This window comes from Cygnus olor, chromosome Z (genome assembly GCF_009769625.2).
Source record: "Cygnus olor isolate bCygOlo1 chromosome Z, bCygOlo1.pri.v2, whole genome shotgun sequence".
NCBI classification, from domain to species: domain Eukaryota; kingdom Metazoa; phylum Chordata; class Aves; order Anseriformes; family Anatidae; genus Cygnus; species Cygnus olor.
The window spans coordinates 12,773,155-12,796,917 of record NC_049198.1 but is presented as its reverse complement, the minus strand read 5'-3'; the positions used below and the strand labels follow the sequence as shown (position 1 = coordinate 12,796,917).

The following is a 23,763-nucleotide window of genomic DNA, read 5'->3' as shown; positions in this document are numbered from 1 at the left end:
GAATTACAGCTCTTTGTATTTCTATACTTCTTACCCTTTTTGAAAAGATCATGTTTTAATTTTTAAGTGTTGCACTGTTTAAAGAACCATATGGTGTCTATTTATTTTTTTCCCCACAAAATTATAAATATTACTTAACATCAAATAGAATTAAGTCTTGGCTTAGGAATTTATTGCTATATATTTGGTTTCAGTATATTGCTAGGAAGGCTCACAGTAAAAAGGAGCAATCATGCTGGACAGGTAGTTTAGGAGAGCATGAAGACAAAGACAGACTCTGAGTTCAGCATAAATAGAAGGAATTCCTCCTTAGCTGTCCCTAAGCTATCTTGCTTTTCTTGTATACATCTTATCCTTTTGTCCAGTATCACATTTCTCTCTTTATATTTTACCATATTCTCTCTCCTAGGATTCACCTCCCACAGCTGTTTCTCTTACAGTGATGGATCTTTGCTTTGTTCTCATGCAAATTTTACCAAGGCTGCCTTGAGCACTGTCACAGTGCACATTGCCGGTGTGTAATGGGGTCAAATTCCCTTCTCTTCAGTGGATACAGAGGACCGACCAGTAGCAGAAAAGATGTGGCTTCAATACACACGACAATGTCTTTTTTGTGGGTGTTATCCAGGGGTTCCATCTAACCATACATCATGGACTTGCACCTCTTAGGACTCATTGTAAATTGTTGTCTGGACAAGTTGTGTGTTGAGATAGGTGAATGTGTTGCTCTGCACAGCTTTTCATTGTCCGGGTCTTTTAGACCTTCCCCTGCCTCCCCTCCCTCCACCCCCCCCACCCCCCCCCCCCCCCTTTCTGAATTATGAAGGAACATCTGCAGGCTTTTTATAACTCTACTTTTTTGGGGCCGTATGGACATTGGAAACGCCTTCATCCCTACTATCTTCATCCTGTATTTTTAGCTAGCTGTTTGGTTTTTGTTTGTTTGTTTTTGTTTTTATGTTGGAAAGTTTGGGGATCCTATGTATGGTGCATGCTATTGTAGAACAGATTTGGTATGAACGTATGGACCTCTCACATTCATTGTGAGATTGCCTGAATTGCAGAGGACTGGTTGCCATCACACAGCCAGAAACCCAAACCAGCTTCCAGAACATGCTCCATCCCTGTCTCCTTTGAAAGGGACTATGATAGCTTCACACCTATGCAAAAACTGTTTTTTATAGTACTTCACATCCTCCCTCTCTGTGAACAGCTTCTCAGAACCTCTGTGCACTGTGATCTTTCCTTCAGTATAAGTTCAGAATTCACAAGAGATTCTTGGGCATTTAAAAGTCCTTCCAGAATAAAGTCTGGACTCTTTTAGCAGTTTTGGAAAAATGGAAGGTAGGTAGCAGAGAATCAAGTGTCTGCTAGAGGAAGGTATTTTGGGGACAGGATGATGAAGTTCAGTAACATGGGAGCAAGGGCAGCCTCTGTGATTTTTCCAGTAATTTGGCTAACACTTCAAAGTTTGTAAGACTTCCTGAAGATTTTCCATGAGCCACCAGACTTCTAGCATACCTAAAATTGCTCCTGCTCATCATGACACCCTAAATTCACCAATGGTCAGCTTCGCAAATTCATCTCACACATCTTTTGGCTTTTGCCAAGACCCACTACAAACAAACAAACAAACAAACAAACAAACAAAAAAACTAATTTAATATTTCTAGGTGGGTCAGCAGAATCTGAAAAACATCATTGTAACTCACTTTGGTGAACACTTTTTCTCAAAGTTTCTCAAAGGATTTGAAAGCACTTTGAGTTTCCCTGAAATTGGCAACAATTATAATAATGATGCAGTACTAAATAGACACTACCTGTGCAAAATGTGAAGAAGACCATTCTTCATATTTTTAGGAAACAGAGAATGGTGTGCAAGTAATTCTCAATGTGAGTTATAACTTCTGGCATGTTCGTAATTAGGTTATTAAAGAGTAATTTTTTTTTGTATTGGAGCAACTAGTGAATTTACTTTAGAAATTAGTTCAGAATTGGATTACCAGCAAAAGTTAGGGTAGGTGGTTATATTTTCCTTATTATGTGCATGCTGGAAAATCTCTGCTCTGTCTGTAAAATAGCCATATGCAAAACAAACAAATGCATGTTGCAGCTTCATGCTTATTTCCACAGACACAAAGTTATCTGACAAACTCAAATGCCTGCTACAAGCTACAGTCCCAAAACCAGGCTAAGACATAATCCCGTACACTTGACCTCTACTAGCATCAACCCTGTCCAGCAAAGAAGTCAGAAATGCTTTCTATTAAATAGGGTTTTTCATCTTGCTCCCTTGGCAAAAGTGGCCTAAAAGAAATGTTTCTGAAGAAATGTTGCATTCTTTTAAGCTAAAATTTGTGTTTTCCTGAGTTGAGTCTTTATGAACATTGCTGGACTGACAGCCTTAGAAACTGATGTCTCTATTTGTTTAGACTACAGAGAGCATTAAACATCTTTTCTTTTAAATGATTCAACCTTGACCTGCGCATAGTTTGGTTTCCACCTATTTTTACATGCTAGCATCTCTAATGAAACAGTCAGAGGTGCTAACTGGTGTATTAATTTTTCGATGTTAATTACTGTCTGCTAGGAAAGCCCATCATCTGATTTTGCATAGATCACCAAACAGCTGAGGGATGATATAAGTTTTGTTCTTGCCAAACTAGACAGATGCAGTTCAACCAACAATACTTTTCCAAACTTTTCAACCAATTGTTCCCTTCTTGTTCCCTACTTCTGAATATTTCCACAACAGTGAAAAATTCCCTAAAATAGAAATTTTACCTTTATATGAGCTGCCAAGTGTGAACTTGCTGTTTTAGTCATGAGTATACTGTAAAATTACACCAGAAATGGGAGAAAATTTTGGAATATTCCATAACAGTAATGAACAGACTCTTTTCTGAACATTACTCCAGATATGTCTGGTCCATAAGCACAATTTTAGCAGCTGGGTCGTCTTAGGATGCACGTTTTCATCAATTCTCCAGCTTGTGCTCCAGCCTTACTGGTACTCTGAAATGGCTGTAGGTGCTAGCAGAGCCATGGACTCACATTTGTCACTACTCATCTAAAGCTAATTGGAACATGCAGTTACTGTAAACACACTTGTCAAGACTACATTTCTGTTCCCACATTGCCAATTTTATGGAGGTCTGTGACACTGGAGCTATGTGACAGTGAAAAAATTGTAAGAGTGTTTTAGTCTTGTTGTCCAGTATAGACAGATGTTGATCAAGGAATTGTATTGCTTAGTGGTTGGAGGGTGTTTCAAAACCTGCTTGGTTAGTTCTGCCTTTCCTGAAAACTGTAGACAGAATGCCTACAATTTGTACCCTTGATATGAACAGTAGGGATTCTTTTTTTGCATTCAGCAAATTCTTAGTTAGGAATGAAAAGCACTTTTGATCGAACAGTATAGATAAACATAAGAGAATGGTTTTTCTGTTACAGCAACAAAGTACTTTATTTTACCCTTATGCAAACCAATATAACTCTCTTCCAGAAAAAGACCATGAAAGCTGAAAGTAATCTAAAATAATCTTGCAGTAGTGGTGCCAAACAAAAATAACAGTAAATGCCTGAAATTTAAATTCCTAAAGAAAGACATAGAAATAGAACAAGCAGATCTATGCAAAACAGCATCATCATTAGCATTAGGGCCGATGTAGGTTTAGGACATATACCCTTATCTTTAAGTGTTAACTTTTGGGTTTTGATGATCAGATTCACAGTTTCATACCTAAACTGATCAGAAAATAAAAAGAAAAATGTATGGTAAAACAATAATGCTCTTGCTCACACTATAAGGAATATCATTTCATGGAACATATGGTGGTACCACGTAGAAAATTAATCTGTATTTAAAGGAAAATGACCAGAGGTGATCACATAATTATATTAAGTAAATTTTGTTTTTTAAACATTTTTTTCTCAGATTTTTCTCTTTCTTATGTGAACAAAATGTGTAGCTGTATTTTAAATTAACATTTTGTTGCATTCCAAATCTAAGTGCTATTTAATGTTCTGGATTCCTCTCAATACATTCTAAAAAAGGCATTTAATCAGGTGACATCTTGCAGTCCTTTGAACAGGTAGCATTTCCATTGTTGCCCCAATTGCATCTGAAAGATGCATGTGTAAGATTGTGAGCAACTGAGCAAGCATAAGCTTGTACTTAGTTTTGACAGGTTTGCATTTGTCAAGGGAAAACTACAAAGATTGAGGCTCTGATATAGAAATTTGCTCAGAAATGTCACCCTTTAATTTTAAATTAATTCACTGAGGACTTCTGTTTACATTGCAAGGTTTTAGTTTCAGCTAGATTAGGTAAATAAAAATTACATCCTGAGCATTTTGCTGCCAATTGTTTTGGTAGAAGATTTTACTGAGAATATTCCGTTCAGTTATTGTACCTGGTTCCTTAAGAGGAGAATCCATAGAACAGCTGATTTCTTTCACCACAGTTTTCCCTAGAATAATTAAAATGGCTCTTTGCAAAATTTCAATGTGCTGGTGTCAGAGCCCAAACTCTCCAAGCCAGAACACCCTTTATCAGTTCAGAAGAATTTGGGATCTTTTTTGTAATGCAAATTGCCCAGGCAAATTGTCATTGTCAAATGCATTGGAGAACAGAATATTCCTATTGAACAAATTACTCACCAAGAATCACAGCAACAACGGTGAAGAGCACAAAGGCATTCCTCAATAAGTAACTTTTAACATCATCCTTTGTTATGCTCTGCACCTTTTTTTTGGCCAGAAGTGTACGTTTCCGGACTCCTTGTTGAAAACGTTCCATCCTACTTCCACTTTTGGGATCTTCTCCGTTACCTTTAGTCATCTATCTTGCAGAAAGTTTTCTCTTACACTTAACTTCTGTCAAAATCCCTTCAGAAAAGTGAGAGACCCTTTTCCGTGGGAGGTACTGGAGAAACCTGTAAGACAAGAAATATCAAATATTGCAATAAGATTTCAGAGGAATGGTTAGCCATATATTTACATGGAAGTGGTTATTCTTCATGTTTCAGTACAACTTGTATTATTTGCAACATCTAAGCTGTTGCCTGTGAGAAGAACTCTCTGAAAAGGATTTTATGAGCTGTTCAGATGGGTATCCTGTCTTCAGAAATTAATCTGAATTTGCTGTCATTCTGTAATTTTTTTCCAGTTGTTAGAGATATAGTAACATAAAATAGGTACAATACCTGGAAGTATAAGTAATTATAATGTTTAAAACTATCTGTCAGGCTTACTTTTCATTGGTCCATACCATCTTAAAAAAAAAAAATCTAGCTCACCTTTACTCTAACCAATGGAGAGAAATATTTTGCTTGAAATGGAACGTTTAAAACGTTCTGCATTTCAGATGTTTTCAAATGGTTGACTGCATTGTCTGAATTCCTCCTTTTCACATGGCAAAACCCAGCAGGAATAGTTTATCTATCCCTCAACCACAATTTAGAAGATATGCTTTTGACAGTTTTATGTTGATAATGTTCATGTTTGAAGCGTATAAACTATTTAGAGCACATCTGTAAAGTATCAGAAGTTATATCCCACTTAACTTCTCGCTTCTGATCATAATACAAGTTCACATTGCAGAGTAATGGCTAGCCTGGTCCAACAGCAACTATGGGGACATAGTCTGATTTTAAGAAATCAAACACTGAATCAACCCTAAAATGTTTTAGTATTAAAAATCCTGCATTAGAACATTATTTTTTGTTTCTTTGCTTAAAAATTAAATATTTATGTCTGCTTAGTATGAACTTATTTAATAACAGAGTCTGCACAAAGTGTTTTCCAGGCTGAAAATCCAGTTTTCTAAGTGTTCATTAATCATGTTTTTATGATGAAATTAGAAATTCATAAATGTTCAGAGATAGTAGTTTCCAGTGAAACCTGTCTATTTATACACAATGCAACTGTAACATCATAGTAAGTTTAGTGCTTAAATACCTTTTTTTAGGAAGCGGTTAAACTGTAAATACACAGGGTTTTGAAACCATGTGTCTTACAGAAAATACCACATTGTAACAAATTTATTTTAATGGGATTTGATCACTGCTTTTTGAATTACCTTATGTTTGAACGTTGGCACTTGAGTACAATATTCTGTGTGACAGAATGATGCATGCTTAACTTGTTAGAGTGAAAGCATTCATAGACTGAACTAGATATTTACATTACTACGTATTCCAGCTTGGACATGACTACTGTGTGCAAGAAGAATTTTTTCAGACGAATTAATTTTCAGTATTTTGTAAAACACAGATTCATTCACAGTGCCTTTTGTTTCTGAGACGATTCACACAGCTAGTCTGTCCTCTATAATTTAACAGTAAGATCAAGAGAGAACACGGTTATAGGCAAAAGTATCATTACATTAAGTAACATACAAAGGAGGAGAGAGAAAAAAGAAGACTTCGTTCCCCAAGCCCCAGCAGATTAAAAGATCGGCTCACCTTTTCAGATCTGCAGTGTTGTACACACACGGAGGTGGCAGATAAGGCAGGGATTTCCCAGCAGATACAGCAGTTCAGCGAGTGGGAGACAGAGAAAACTGACAATCTGCATGTGCTGGGGAATACAGCAACTTACTATCCCTGTAACTTAAGGAAAGGGGAGGAGACTGTCAGCCCAGCTCTGAAAAAAAAAAAAATGAAAACACATCAGACGAGAGAGGAAAGCCAAGCTGCTGGAATATTGATGAGTCTTGGCACAGTGAGAACAGGGTCATTTTCTTTGTTTTTCCTTTTAGACCACTTTCACGCTTTGTCAGTTCAGCTTCATTAGAAATGCAAAATCAGAACCCAGGAAGAACTGGAGGATCACACACACACGGAGCGGGGACGGCTTCTTCATTCCGTATTCCAGACTGGGAAACTGAAAAGCCTCCACATAATTACATAACACTGTTCCTGTGCTTTTCAGAATAAATGATAAAATACATGAGCATGCTAGCTTGTTCTAAAAAGAGGCATAGTGTGAGGCTATCATATATTTTCTGATCCTTAAAGACACTTATTCATGAACTCCCTCTTCCCAGGGTGGGGAACTAGACATATCTTTCAAAAGTGACTGGAGCATTGTCAAGAATTGAGAAAAACCTAATCAGCCATAATTCTTTGTATGTTTCTTGAAGATACACAAAATTTGTGATGAGAAAATTTGTAATTCAGCAATTTAAACTCACTGGATGCTAAGCCCCATTATCCAGCCCATTTCAATAGCAGGGAGTGAACGATGAAGAATAAAACATTGACTTTTGGAAAATAAGTGGCCTTCAGTTTTTTTAGTATTTAAAAGTTTGCACTATTGAAAAGATGCTTGGGGAGGAGAGCTGTGGGAAAAAATTCCCAAAGATTTTAACTTTTAGAAGAACATTTTCATTTTAGAGTCAGTTTAAGTTCTTAAATAACTATACTTCAGTGATTTTTTCATGAGATTTTAAGTGCATTTTCCTAAAAGATTAACAAATACTATGAATGGAAGTTTATATAAATGTATGATAAATGTAAAAGTTAAGAATTCTGCTGATGGATTATGTTGCTTTTAATGTTTTTCTTTTTCTCTACAAAGCCATTTCAAGTATACGGAAATAATCTTATGTACCAGGCACACAGAAAATAGTTAGGTAAGAAATAAAACTGAAAGCAGTATTACTTTCACACAGTCACAGTAATGGTTTTGCTAAAATGTTTGTTAATTTAAAACAGGCTTCACATAACGTGTAACATAGAGAAAAATAATTTTACATTTTAATGCAACCATGCTTGGGATTACTGTAGGTTCGTACTTGTACTTAGAACAGCAGAGTCTTGATCTTAGGTTTCTCGAGAGAGAAAGTAAACATCTGAATTACCTTATTTGTTATTCATTTATTTTAAAAAGCAAGAAAAATTTTTGGCTGCTTGTGTTGCAAAGACAGAAGTCATGTGCTGTATTTTCCTATACCTGTCATCTTAAAAGTCTATCTCATCAGTATTTTTTCTGGTTCAGTTTTTACATACTTTCACCTTTTTGCCTGCAGATGGGAATTGACCTCTTAGCTGACCTTTGGCCTTTAGCAATCTGCTTGCTTGATGTTTCCTTTTGGGGTATGGCATGCTTTCTCTGAAACCTCCCAGATAAGGACTTCATTCTGCCCTGTGTTCATATGAATGGTAATGTTACAGTTGCCTAATGGGAGCGGGGTCAGGCCCCAGGTGAGGTGATCCCAAAGTATGTCATCATTTAACACTTTAATTAATGGTAGAGTCTATGAGAAACAAGGATAATCCAATGAAAGAGAATTAGCTATTCCATGAGACAAAATGTAAATAGACAATAAGCAATCTTACAGTTTAGTTTAACTTCAGCAGCAATATTTTGATTAGCTCTTAGAGAGCAACAGACAGTGCTTACAAAAACAGAATACTAACTGAATACTTTTTGGCAACATGTTTAAAAAAATTATTATTTTTTTTCCTGTCTTCTTCCTTTCCTGACATCCTTTCCTTTTGTTAATTTACTTATCTTTGGTAGTGAAATAAGGGAACTTATAAAGAGTATATAAAGAACACTATCCTCCATATTGCAATAAACATGTATGTTAGGTATCCTTGGATAAGAATAAATGAGTCACAGTTAATAGTACAGTGTCTCCTGGCAATACATAGTTGCAATAAACCTACTTTTAAATATGCAATCAATTTAACAGATTTATTATACAATCTTTAATTACCAGGACTAGGATGAGATTTGCAATTTTTCTGGTTAAACACTTATATCTGTAATTTTCAGTAGTACTATTAGTTTCTAAGAATAACAACTTAAAACATAGAAGTTCCTAGAAATATTGTAGACTTTAGATCAAACCAGCCAACACCAAGAATATGGGAAAGCATTGGTACAGTTTATAGAGTGACAGAGCAGCAGTGATCTGTGCTACCACCAATTTCACATTGACATAATCATTTCTACACACTTAAGGTTTTTTTGTTTTTGTTTTTCATAACAGAAAACAAGGAATAATGTGAGGCCTTGAAAAGCTTGTCCGTGTTGGCATTTAACTCAGCATCCTTGTTTCTGCTTTGGGCTTCATTTCCTGCCCTTACTTGACAGTGCACCCAGTGGCTGACAAAGCAGGAGATGCATGGATAGGGTAAGGCTGGCTTTAACTCGAACCTTATCCTTACACGCAGCATGGATTCAGTCATCAGAATCCATGTATCATAGTAAACTCAAGCCCTGTTTTGGTTTGGCTAGCAGAATCAGTCAGTAAATGTACTTTGCACGTTGGTAAAGTGCCTTTTGTAAAATAAGTAAAGGTATCAGAGTGGGAGCCGCTGTTCAGACATAAAGTATTGTTATTTTCAGCTGACTAGAGCTATAAAGCAAAACCACAGGGAAGTCAAATGTAGCAAATGCAAAATGTGGAAGTGAAGCAACAGGTTGTACAACTATTTCATTTTCCAGAGAGTAATAAACCCAGTATGAGAGCTCTTTTATCCCAGCTGAGATAGGCTTTTTAACACTCCAGGTAACCAAGTTTTCATGTTAACAAACCAGCACTATCAGTTAATGCTGGCTGTATCTTCACTGTCACAAAGTTTTAGGTAGAAGCTCAGTGAAGTACTGCTACAACGTGATTGCAATCCATGTCACAACGGCAAAATTGGAGTGATATGCTTGTGAAAGAATATGTTTATTCATATTAAGTTGGTATGTCCCCAGTCTTCAATTGAGTTGAACAAAACAAGAATATATATTACTCCCTTGCAAGTTCCAACCCGTCTTAGAACAATTAGTTAGACCGTTAGACCCTGTTTTGCTAATGAAGAAACTGAGGCTCTGAGAGATCAAATTTATTCCTTAAAAGTTAGCAAATATTTGGCAGAGTTAAGACACAGCCTTAGGCTCCTGAATATTTCCACTGGACCATGGCATGTTTTTTTCCTGAGATACTAGATTGGCTCTTTCCTTTTTTGACCATGCTGAAATGATGATGAGAAATTGAGGTTTGGTGTTTGTTTGCTTTCGGATCTGTTTATCACAGCAGGATTTGAAAAATACCTCGGTTTTTGCCAGCTAAATATCAAAAATATACTTCATTTTTGGTTAAGATCTGGTGCAATGAAAGTTAACACTGTAATGTGTATGGTTATATGTGCTCTACACACATCAAAGAGAACATAGGCTATGTTTTGTTAGCAAAAGTGAAAAGAAAAAGATCTGTAGGTCCATAGCTGGCACTGAGACCCAATATTTGCAGGGTATGTACTCCAAAAGTATTACTCTGAATTGCTGTTAACTCTTTTTTTTCTGACCCAAACATCCATTAGTGCTTGGACTGTATGATCTGGTTTTGTCTTATCCTGAAGGAATCCAGATCACACCTTCTAAGACCACTCCAGGATAAAAATCAGAGCATGTCACTATTGGTCAATTTTAGTAGAAATTTTCCTCTCCTGGTTACTCTGAACTTGAGTTTATCTGTGCTGCATAACAAGTCATTGGCCAAAGCCAATTACCAATAAAAATGCTGTTGTAAAATGTTCTGTTGATGGTGCAGCTTAAATGATTATTATAAAATGCTACTCTTCTGATAAAAGAACATTTAAATGCAAGGTGTTTTTTCTGAGATTAGGCTGAATGATTAGTAGTAACGGGCACAGCAATCAGCAGGACTCAGACTTTCAGTAACCTGTATCTACATCTCCATTTTGTGTCCTACTACAGTCTTAACATTGCTGACTCAAGCCAGCCAACAAATTCTCTTGGTCATTTTTATTCCTACATTTTGAGGTCTTGTCCCATGAAAATAATTGTGATTTTTATGCTTTAGAGCTCTGTCAGTTTTCAGTCAGAAGTTGTGCACCAAAAACATGGCATTCCTTTCTGCTCGGTGACAATTCCCAGCAGAGAAACACGAGCCTACAGTATCTTCATTCAGCATCATCAGCTGCCTGGGCCTCACAGCATACTGTGTGTCTGACTGCAGCTGAACAGACAACCTTGTTTCCTCCTAGCACCAGGAGTCAGCTCACATGCTCACTCCTGGGAGAAAGGGGACGGGAAATGAAGTTAAATCAGCAGAGGATGTGGCTTATGAACTTCTCCCCTGAACGTCTTATCATGATTGTGAACGTACAATGCAGTAATTCTCGTCTCAGCAAAGGATAGGCAAGGCTGCCTAGGAAGGGATGGGAGATAGACAGGCATGTCATTGTAACAAATCTAATGGGATCGCATTGATAGCTGATTGAGTTTCAGATCCAAACTGCTTCACATTATGTCTTCACTGGCTTCCCCACAGCTAGTAGCAATGACTCAAATGGGCTCCAGGGGACAGACAGGTTCATTTGAAAAGCTGATACAACATTCTGGCTCCTTACAAAAGAGCATGGTATTGGAGCCAGAGACTTGCTTCCCCCTTTCTCTCAGGTCCCCTCTATTTCCTCTTCCTGATTTATTTATTTATTTATTTATTGTTTAGTTTTTAAACCTTTTTTCCAACCAGCTGTAAACTTTTCTAGCATGTGAATTGACCGAAATACTGAACATCCTGTGGGGAAGCCCTGGCTGGAAGCACGCACTGTCACGGATAAGCTGCTGCCTCCGATCCCTGCTGGTCACGGTAGCAACAGAGCGATGACGCCATATTTGTCCTATTTTGGGAAAATAGCACTGTTGGTAGGTGCCTCACTGGCTGAACAGTTTTCTGTCTTTATTCCCTACTGTACTCGCTGTTTAAAGAGCCAATTTCTTCGGTTCTGTGATGCTCTTTATACTGGATATTCTTTACACAGGGTAGAGGCTTGACGCTAGAGCAAGGAACTAGCCTGTACAACAGACATGGTCTGAAATTCCTTCCTTTTTAAATTCCTTTATTTTCTCAACACAAACTCCTTAAACAAAGCAAGGACAGATAGGTGAGAAACAAGACTGAAGAGCAACACTTATTTCTAAATTAAATATAGTATTATCTACATGAAACACATTGTATGAAACATTGTTTGTTTGTTTGTTTTTTGATATCTTTGCCCATCATTATTTTTATAATGAAACAATGGTTTATCAGCTATTTAATACATCCTAGTGTGTTGCTAGAATAGCAAGTATGATAAATACAAAGAAAACCACTCATTTGTGTGAAGTTCAGTTAAGGAAACTCATTTATTTGGAGCAGTAAGCTAACATGACTTTTAAAATACACATTTACTACTGTAGGATCATAATTACTGCAATCAAGACACATAAAAATCTTTTGTAAAAATAATTATAATTTAAAAGCACACAGCTCAAAGTTGCTGTTATCATAATGACTATAATAGCAACTGCTTAGCATTTGGACATTTTTTTGGCAGGAGGGCTTTGCATTGTTTATTGTGAGAAAGAAACAGGCTCTGAGAAAACATGCAAATTTTCAGCAAGGGAAAAAGCAGCACCAGGTTTAGAAAACTGAATGGCAGAAAGTCGTCTTTGCTTCTATCTTGCCGTATAATCAGTCCACACTGGTTGAGATGATGCAAAGTCAGTAAAGTCTTCTGGACAATCTTTGTTTCTTATACCATGGAAGATCTCACAAAATCTGTTTCATAGTACCCCTGGCATCCAGATATTCAGGCTGTGCAGTAGTCAGCATTTATTTTATTGCTGTGTTTTTCATTCTGAAATACCAATCTCTGCTGTGATCCAAGGCATACAGAGCTCACTGGTTATCTGCGATTTACTTGAAAGAAAATAGGAACAGTCCTTTATTATTTATTACTCATTGTTCTTCTTGAAATATTACCAAGTGCCTGTTATCAGATCTATAGAAGAAATAAGCCTATGAAGGTGTTAGATGGCAGGGAAAACAGGGATGTTACATAGATTTGCTACACAACATGTAACTTTGCTTTTTCATGCAGTCATTCACTCCATCCCTCTGCTCCTTTCTGAACTTCAGCCCCAGTTGAGGGCTGCCTTCTCTCTTGTCCTCTTCAGTAGAGCAACTACTCCCCATGTTTATGCATGTTCAGTACTCTGCTCCTTTCTGCTTCCATTAAAACTCTCTCCCCTCTTACTCCTTGGTCCACCAGCACTTTTCTTTAAGTCAGAGAAGGATGATTAAGGATAGGTCTTCTTTTCATTTGATTCAGTGAATTCAAGTTTTGAAGGAAGCTTGGATCTTGGCCTTTTTGTTTCTTCAACAGCTATTCCAAGTCATCACCTATTTTGTGCTCCTTCTGTGTGTAGACAGTAATTCTCTTTTCTCTTTAGTCACTCATATTCTCTTTTCCTCAAAGGCTTTCTTGCCTGGCTATTTTGTTCTTTACTTGTCTATCTTCTTTTTCTCCTTTCCCTTTTCCCTGTGTTCTGCTTATACGGACTCTCAGTTTTGTTAGGAAATGGAATTGAAGGTCTCATTCACACTGACTTGTGCTCATGGAGGAGATTTTATTACAAATGTACATCTGGGGTTGGTAGATCGGTGACGATGCACTCAAAGAGCAGCATGCTGAGAATTGGTTAGACAGAAATCTCTCCCTCCTCCAACTAAATAATCATAAAGGGTCTGCACAGTAGAAGAGATTTCCATTTGCAGCTGCAGGGACGTCAGTTCTTCTGCTCTAAACAGGGATGTCTCTTCCGCCTACATACTGAATGCAAAAAGGAAATTATTTTAATTAATTTGTTAAACCAAAGGGAATGTCAGTCTGATCAGCCAGATACCTTTCAAAACAAAAAAGTTTAGGCCAAAACAGGGGGAAATAGGAGACAATACTTTTGAAGTGTGCTTTATACAAGTCTTTCACATAGCTCCAAAAATGTCTGTATTTCTTCCAGTTACGTCTACCACCTAGTGTTAACTTCAAAATAGTGATGTATTGGGTGCTTTACTTAGCTGCTCTGTGAATGGCTCCCATTCACCACCCGTCCCAGCTCACTCCATATGCAGGCAAAACTCCCAGTGAAGACAATGGGAGTCCAGGTCTCTTGACTCACATTTTGCTCAGGCAAAACCTCCATTGTCCAGTGATTGCTTTGCTCAATGAGCAGTGATTCAGAAGTGCTGAATAGGAACCCAGTCAGCTGTGCTTTGATATTAATTTCCTGATGATTCATTAATTCCATAAAATCACTATTGAATTCTTTGTACAATTACCCAGCAATTTTGGTTTAGCCTATAACACTAAAAAGATATCATCTATGAGAATGTGTCACCTTGGGAAAAGCATCCCTAGAACACTATTTTATCTGAGATTCCTGCTAATCCCAGTAATTTGAAAATATTTCATTCTTTGATCAAGTTTCTGATATGTTATTATAGGCAGAATTCCAGTGATGCAGAGACTCAGAATGGGAGAATAAAGTAAGAGATGAATGAAATGAGTTGATAACATTCAGCAGATTTTGTCATGCTCTATGCAAACAGCTTAAATGAAGATGCACAAACTTTGTAAAATCATGAGCTCTTAAAGTCTTCAATAGGTCAGTAACTAATGAATCTCAGAATTCTTAGAACTGTTGAAATCTTGTTTGAACTTTATGAATTGTATTTTACTTTGATGGACCTATGTGAATACCATGAAAATAAAATATGTTTTGCCTCAGATTAAATTTTCCACATTCTGCATTTCCCTTATTTTATTAAAGATCTGTGAACAAATTCATTCTTATTTTTCTTCTGATACCTAAAGGTTTTTTAAACATCGTGCAAAAGAAATGTAAAATGTGACTAATTTCATTAATCTGACCAACATAAATGCCTGTCTAGATTGTGTTTTTAATGTTCATTATGTAAACATTTTGAAAAGAGGCTGTTTTTTAAACATTTGCAATGTACTACAAAGTTATACTCTAAACAGATATGAACCATAAGCCTTAGTAAATTTTATTTGCTTTACCAGAAACTGTAGGAGCCACCTGGAATAATAAGTCCCACCTTCTGCAAAAAAAAAAAAAAAACATCAAACACCACTCTGTTAGATGTGGGAACTGTATTCAAAATAATTTAGTACTCTGCATACCATAGAACTTCCCTTGGACTACATTAAAAATGTAGGTCTTTAGTACAAGTCCCTCAAAGCCTCAGAAATTACTAATAGTATAGTGTAGGGGACATGAAGCACATTGTGTATGTATCAGATGAATTTTGATTTCACTGGGATCCTGGTTCTTCCCTTTTTCGCATTAGGCATGATATAGAATCACAGAATCACAGAGTGGTTTGGATTGGAAGGGACATTTAAAGATCACCTAGTTTCAATCCCTCTGTCATCATACTCTTGTATAGGATTATTTTTAGATAGTGTAATCATATAGAATATTCATGCATTTTCATCCTTCTCTAAGCGGTTTCAGGGCACGATATATTTCTGGTTTCCTTTGCATCCTCATGCTCCTTAAAAATAAACATATACACATACATAAAACTTGTGTGTAAGTAATAGTACAAATGCATATAGTATATGTGTAAAGTAGAACCCTAGCAGCCATTTTGAAAATACTGTTTGCAACAGCATGCAAATACTGTTGTATATTATGGTACATCAGAGTATAGCAAAATGAGTATAAATTTTCAGTTATTTTTAAATATATATATTTTTTTATCTTTTAGAATAGAATAGTTCACTTGGAAGGGACCTTCAAAGATCATCTAGTAATCTAACTGCCTGACCACTTCAGGGCTAAGCATTTGCTTTAGACATTATAAACAGTAGTAATAATATTTTACTAACGTATTTCTAAAATTAAAAAAATAAAATAAATCGCTATTTATGACACTTCAGAATCTTTATTAGCAAAAAAGTGTGTACCCTTCACATCCATCCATAGTAAAGTTGTCTATAAAAGAGTCAGGAACATTTTTCCATGGCAGTTTATTCTTGAAAAAAAAGAGTAACAATCAATATATTTTAAGTCTCGTAACATATTAAAGTAAATATTATTGCCACAAAAGGAGCCCAACATGGGCAAATGTGTTTAGTTTAGCTTAGTTTAGTTTAGTTTTCATTGATATTTGTGGAAATAACTGTGAAAATTATATTGAAATCATAGTGTTTCCTGATTCGTTTTTTTTTTCAGATTTTAACCTTAAGCCTGTAGCAGGCTGAAATGTTTTGAGTAGAATAAAATAATGACTCTTAATAACTATAACTCTCAATAACTAGTAAAATAACTATAACTATATAGTATAAACTATAACTATATAGTATAGTTATATATATATATAGTTATATATATATATAGCTGTATATAAACTTTATAGTTATATAAAATAACTATAACTATATAGTAAGATAACTATAACTCTCAATACCTAGTAAAAAAGAAATGCGGCATAAAGATTCTGCACGAGCTCATTAAAATCAAATAGTAGTATGAAATCTCAATTTACTTTGTAATATTGAAAATGATGCTTCATATATGATATAACTTACCTTCTTCACATTGTAAATGTTGTATGAACCGAACACACAGGTGTAATTCTATCTGGATAATCACACTCAATCTGAAAACTCAACACATTATCTATATGTGCCACTATTTTGAAAAGTTTCTGAACAAGAAGACATGAAACATATCCAGCTGACGGTCTAACTATTGAAACTGTCTGAACAGATATTAGTCAACACTTATATGGTACAAACATTTCCTTTTTAAATGTAAAATGAGAGAAATTATTTTAGTAGCTTTCACCAGATGCCAAATTAATTGTGAGAGTTAGAAGTTTTTGAAATAATTTTAAAGTATCATAAAAGTAGCAGAAACTATCTGTTCTTCCAAGTACAGATGAATGAACATGTTCCTATACTGTAATCACGTGTACATACAGACTTAAGAGTTTATTAGTATTAACATAAGTCAGTATCTGACTGTGTTGAAGTTGGATGTTTTCCAAAGGTGTCATTGTAGAGAATCCTTTGCAACTTCAGTTTAGTCATTGATTTTTACCTTGTTCAGAAGATATTCTTCAATCTGAGATAACAAGTTAGGGTATCCACCACTTGATTTAGATATTTCTTTAAAAAAAGATCTTTTAAAAGGTTTTTTAAAAAGACTATTTCACAGCCATTCAATCACATTACTTACTAGGAACATTCCACAGAATTGAAGACTTTTCTGAATCTTATATTGGCTGTTTATGAGCCAACACAGTCTACAGTTTTGTATCAAGAGCTATATGTGGCTTTGGAATGAATCCTTGACCAGCAAGTGAGACTACAGGACTACAATCTGAGCTGTAGCAATATCTACAAATCATTTAGGAACTTTCCTATTTGAAAACTCCTTGTTCCTGTGTAACTTCAATCAGCTCCCAAAATGATCCAACAAATATCTGAGCCACGTAAAAATAAAAGTCAGGATGGTGCAGTGAGGGCATAGCAAGGTGGGCAGGGTCAAGGGAAGAGGACACTTTGGAAGTGGTGAGGTTTTTGGTGGTCCCACTCATCTTACAAAATAAAGTGGCATAGGGTATGTAAAATATTCCTAGGGATGCAAAGGAGCATTCTTAAGCATATGTTATAGTTAATGACAAACATAGCACTATTTTCCCATTGTTTATTCATTGTTTATTTGTGTGTCAATCCTTGGCTACAATACTAAATGCTTTCATGTCGAAGACTTAGTCTTAACAGTTCTCAAATGTCATTCATGTAATTTTTGGAATGCCTTTTGGATGAACGTCATTTTGGGAACAGCTTTGGTATCTTGCACAAAGCAAATTCAATATATTTTTCAGAAAGGCATAAACAGTTCATTAGATGTATAAGCCTATTCATTCATTATTTAATATCCTTAGTTAGTACAGTTTTTTATCATTAGAGATGTAACTACAATATTTCTAAATGCCAAGTGCTGTTTTTTTTGTTGTTGTTGTTGTTTGTTGTTGTTTTGTTTTGTTTTGTTTTTCAATAGTGAAGATAATGTATGCTTTTCTTATGATGATTACAGTAAATTTTAATGTCATAGATTTTGGTTTTAAAAATACAGTAAATGGAAGAAGAGTCAGATTCTCCTCTGTGAAACAATCGCACCAGCAGTCCAAAGGTGGTAAGAGCCCATGAGCGGCTATGGCAAACGGGCTGGTGCATGACAAACATCAGGCTGGAGGGCCGACAGGTCATTGCTGGTGGTGCATGTGTCTACCAGAAGCAGAGAAAAAGAGAAAGCAGTAGCAGCATGGGTGAGCACAATCCTGGTAGGCAGCTGAGAGTCAGACCTTCTTTGGAAAAGGGTTGTCACTGGGAATGCATGCTTTCCTGAACTTGGAAATGAACTGTTATCTCATATGCTCAGTACTCAGTGAAATAGGACCCGGAGTACATTTTTGAAGAAGTACCTGGCTATCATCTTTCTAGTCACCAATCTGTCTCTGCTCCATAAACTGGCTAAATGCTTAGGCCAAGAGGGCTCTTAATCTTTAAATGCCCCTCTGCCGTTAACAACATATCAAACATCTCTTGAGTGAGAGAAACACTCAGTAAAATCTGGATGCTGTTATAGAGGCAGTACAGATGTAGTGATTCTAAACACTAGGCTTTAATATTTAAATGAGCTATATGTGTTAATCTTAAAACTATTCTTTTCATGCTAAGATCTTTGAAGTTTTTCTCTGGACAGTAATGTATAAGTTCTACCACAGAGCAGAGAAAGCAGACATTTTTACTTGGAACTAATGAAAGCAGCCAGGCCAGAGCAGTTTGCATTCTGCCTACCTTGCTATCACAATAATGTCTTTCTCTTCCTTAACTTGATCACACAGAGAATGGCCTTTCCCAAACCAAGCAAAAAGACCCTTCACTATACAAATTACGCTTTCTTCTTCTCCAACAATCTAACATGAAAGAAAATTCCCTGGCTTTCTTCTGTACTCGTACATGTGAAAGTCAGTACATTCACTGACTTTCACAACACAGCAGTTCAGTGTAAACAGTGCAATTTATTAGAAAATATGCAAAGAGAAAAAAGTTTTTTATTGAAGGTGTTGGGACAGAAAAGTCTTAAAAGGAATCCTCAAAGAAAAAATTAATAATGACTACCATTGCATATTATTTTTCTAGTTATAAATTATAAGTTATTCTGTTAAACTTACTAAATCATGTTATTTGGAAAATATTTTTACATCATTTTTGGGCCACCAATATTTGGATAAGAGTCTTGCAGACAGGAAAACATTAACTTCCTTCTCGATTTAGGAATCGAGGAATCCTGCATTTTCTCATTGTGAATTCTACCAAGATTAAAATGGGAATGTTATAAGAAAAGTTGGATATAGCAATATTTACCAGAGGTACTCTCAGGAAATTTTTTTTGGGAAAATGTTCTGATTAGCTACAGCATCCCTTTTAAACCAAACATTCTTCTGGGTTCAGAACAGCTTCCAGACCTCTCTCCTGTAGCATGTTAATCCACTGCTGGCTGTATTACAGACATATGAAACGAGGGACAAATCTCTCAGCTACATTTTTGCAACGTCATTTATGTCAGTCTGCTTTTCTTCTTTATGCTTGCCTCTCCCTTTTGTTCACAAATATGCTAATGAGTGAAATCTTCTGGGTATGAGTGTACAGTGGCTTTGTCTAGTTAAAGTGGTTTTGTTTTCCTATTCTTTATTGTTTTCCTGATAAATCTGCACTTTGATCTTGAAGCTGCTTTCCTCCTGGCACAATTCTCATTCCGGTGGTGCCTGTGGATTCTTTGTGAATGAAGAGTGAAAAGCAGAGTGTCAAAGCATATGAGGATCTGAGAGTTCAGATTCATGTGAAGTATAAAAAAAATGTTATTTTGTTTTCAGAAAAATCTGCAATCTCTGGGCAAACTCAGAGAAAATGACATTTCACACAGCCGGCAGTAATAGTTATGAATTCCTTCCCATTGCTACTGTGAAGAAATTTCATACAAAACTTAGATATAATGTAACTGAAAGAGTGGATCAAACTGACTATGCCATTATTTCCCAATCATCATGATAACTTTTACCAAAATTCAAAAATAGAACAATGAAAACAACTTTAGTAAACTTTTTTTTCTCTCTTTTTTTTTTTTTTTCTCAGATCTGTTTCAAACTAAGGTTTTAATTAAGTTATAATTGGGAAAAGAAATAATTCAAATAATTAGAATTCCTTTTTCATAGATGGTTTATGTGAAATTCAATTCCTATAGTATGTACCTTCTCTGTAACCCGCTCAGCAGCAGGAAGTTGATGCCTGAAGGAGCTGGGACAGCTGTTTTCCTTAAGCACCACAATACAAAGGTCTCCTTCTGATACAATTCAATGACTGACAGTGATTCAAGATATACTATAGTGAGAAAACAAAAACTGGAAAGACGTTAAGAAAAAAAAATATATATTCTTAAGCTAGGTTTCTCTGCATATGATCTTTTTTAACTTAAAAAATACTCTCATCAGCTGTTGTGTATTTGGAAATGCCTAATTTTGAAGAATGCCAGTGGAACCCCTGCAATGATCTTTTTATTCAGAGCATATGCACAATAATAATAAATACGGCATGTACTGCTGGCATGATACATTCTTGACTCTTCTTATTTTTCATTCCATGTTTGTGTTTACAAAGGTTGATATGTTGGCACAGTGGGAATTGTATGTTTGCCCTCCAGCCATATGCAGTCCTGTGATACAGGCAGCCATGCTGGGAGCACCCTGGTACCCTGCCAAAACCCTGAACCCTGTGATCAAAAGCAATTATTTTCTTCATGGGCAAGACGTAATTCAATCTCTGCGCTTGTTCAGTTTGGGCTGAGGGTGATGAACAGTTTAGAAAACACCTTTTGTATTTTCCTGATGATTTGGTGACTCCATATGGTTAGTGGAGTAACCCTTGCAGGAATTTCTGTTCCACGTGCTTACCACTATGACTAATTTATCTGCAATTTCATGTGTTCAGAAATCGATGTTTCATAGAATACGAATTTGAATGTGTATATTGATAGGTTTGGTTTCTAACTATCAGGCCAGCTCACATTATGCAGCCTGCAGTTATAAGGTCCTGTGCGCCCACTGAGAGCACAAATTCAGTGATTTTAGGGGAAGTTTTCTTGTGCTTAAGCAGATATGCACAGAGAAGAAGAGGATGTTTTTAAAAGAAGAGAAAGAAATGTACATTCTTCTGTATATGGGTTTAATGTATGATGACAAATGTAGAAGAACCTCGGCAGTCTGAGCTTGATGTCTCATAGGGATGGCCTGATAATGGAGAGAGATCAAAGCATCTGTAAGAATCCAGATAGCATACAGCATTCCCAGCGAGGGCTGGGCCTTTTGTGTAGATTAAGCACAGAAAACAGAGAGTCAGTGCCCTGAAGGGCTTTCTATCTGAGTACAAAGAATGAGTAGGTTGTACCAAACATATCAATTTGCTGGAGAATTGGTCCTGCTGTCAGAGTCCTATGTAACATACTCATTTCTGTTATTGTTCTGAGCCTGGAGACTGGGAAGGAAGGAATATTAAAAGGAATGCAGGGATGGGAAACAGACAAAATCTTTATAGCTGGAAATTTTCCAAGAGTGTGGGGCCTCGTGGAGGCATTTGGTTGAAGATAAAAGTATCTTCCAATTAGTTACAGGAGTTTTAAGAGGAAAGTTTTCCAAAGCACGGTATCATCATAAAGGAATTGTAATCATGTTTAGGATTTTGGTGCTGAAAGGAAAAAAGAAGAGAGTGTAAGATTTTTACAACAAGAGGTAATATTTACGGTGTCATGATTTGGCATATTTCATTTCCTATAAATTATCCTGGGCCTGTAACACTTCGAACTGCTGAGACTTAGTTAGGAACTTGATGTATATGTAAGATTCCAACTAATTTCTGTGAATTTGACTAGGTTTGCCTGAAATGCTTTGCAGGTGCCTGCACAGTACATCTGCAGGCAGGACTACTGCAAAGGGTAAGCACTGCTAGGGGTGCACCAGAATGCATCCAGGGTATGAAGAGGACTCATAGCTGCTTGGGCTGGTACAGCTGCAGCTGGAAATGATGCCTGCCCTTTGTGCGCCCTAAAATACCTGCATTCTGCTGCTGTGTGTGGTAGGTATCTCCAGTGAAACTTGCAGGAAATGGGAGGGAAAAGCAACAGCAAAAGAGCAGAACAATCTCCTAGACCGCCCAGAAGTACGAATGACATTATTCAGCTCAGCTGCAAACCAATCCTGTGTGTATGTCTTCCAGGCAGGGTTCAACATTTTCATATTCTGACACTGAATAGCAAGCAGGAAGAATCTGTCTGGCATTTACGCTATCTGATAAGATCACATGATTGTGCAGAGAACACATTACTGCTGCGTCTCAAAATTAATTGTTTTTCTGGATTGTTCAAGTAACAAATAGAATAATGACTCCTCCCCCCTCTTTTGTGGAGTGACATATTTCAAAAAGTTTATTAATGCCTGTATAAGAGACCCAACAAGGCTGAAAAGAAATGGAGTGCTCTTTTTTTTTTTTTGAATTCTCTGAGATTTTGTTGTATTATTTGTGCTGTGTTCCAGTTGTGACAGTGAAAAAAATATACTTTTCTACAGTAACTAGTAGTAAAGATAACTTGCTTTCATTTTTATTTTTGTTCCTGCTGTGCTCTCACAGTAACTTTTGCATGACTTGATGGTGGTGACTCTAATGAATGTAAACTGTCCTCATCTCTGCTAAGCAATTATGGTTGAGTGTCACAATTCTTTTTTTCTTTCACACTGCAGTGACTTTCAGACAGCTGCAGAGCATTTTTTGGTTCCATTGATAGGTTTACACACTGTCTCCACCTGCATTAGCCTCTAGGTCTGACTGTAAAATGCTTAGATATGGCAATAAAGCAGGCAGGGCATGCAAAAGCCTTGGTATATAAACTCCGCTGACCTTTTTGGACAGTGCATCTTTGATCATTTTATCTTGCTTTTCTCAACAACTCTTTTTGTTAGAGTTGTTTTTTCTTGGCTCTTCTCTTGGCAGAACAGCTGCTTCTCCCTGGCCACTGGGTATGGCCTTATTTTATTTATTCTTGTCTTTAACTTTTGTAGGGCAGCCAGATACATGGGGATGGGTGTTATATAACAAATACAATTAATAAATAAAGCCCTATTTGCTGTCCACAGTGAAAGCTGTGGTCATGGAGAAAGCAGTTCATTACACAAAAATGCCCTGTTTGATCCTGTTGGGGCAAATGGCTAAAAAATAGGAGGGGTAGTTAGAACAGTTTGAAAGTTGAAAAGTGAAATTAACAGGAAGCCAGACAGTTTAGGGACAACTGGTCAACGTGTTGAATGATTTGGTTTGAAAAAAAGATTGAAGCATAAAATGTTCCTTTACACAAAACAAGCCACTGGATTTACATTTAAATTCTTAATCCTTCCAAATTTAAAATGGTTGAAATTCAGGTTGCTGCTGGCACTGGCCACTGAGAAGCAATGCCAGAGTCTCAGTGTGCCATGGAAAGTTGATTATGCGAAGCCAAAAGACTGATCAAGGATTCACGCACTGCAAGCAGTCATTGAGTTTACTTAAAACGCTAGGATAAATTTCATAGCCTTTAGAACTCTAAAACGGTTTTAAAGAGGAGGTCAGCGGGGTCTGGCTTTGCAGTAGGCTCTAGAGCTTGAGAAGATGATTTTGCTAGTATTGCCTGACTTTCCAAGCATTATAAAGACTTAAGACTATTTCTTCCCTACCTTTCACCTCTATAATACTCATCTTGCAAATTCCATTCCCTTTTCTCTTTTTGCCCTTTGGTTAGTCCCTTACTTCCCATGACATTACTTCTCCTCACTCCTTCTCCTTA

At 36.5% G+C, this 23,763-nt stretch overlaps 1 protein-coding gene across 1 annotated transcript in view; it reads right to left on the bottom strand.

Annotated features, from left to right (window-relative positions):
* SLC1A3 (solute carrier family 1 member 3) overlaps positions 1-6,647 on the bottom strand; it is a 61,552-nt gene extending 54,905 nt beyond the window's left edge. The window contains exons 1-2 of the mRNA XM_040542230.1: positions 6,468-6,647; positions 4,663-4,937 (exon numbers count right to left, since the gene is read on the bottom strand). Of these exons, the coding sequence (XP_040398164.1) occupies positions 4,663-4,843 (181 nt within the window). The 5' untranslated portion in view covers positions 4,844-4,937; positions 6,468-6,647. The remainder of the gene's footprint in view (positions 1-4,662; positions 4,938-6,467) is intronic.
* Between the last annotated feature and the right edge of the window lie 17,116 nt (positions 6,648-23,763).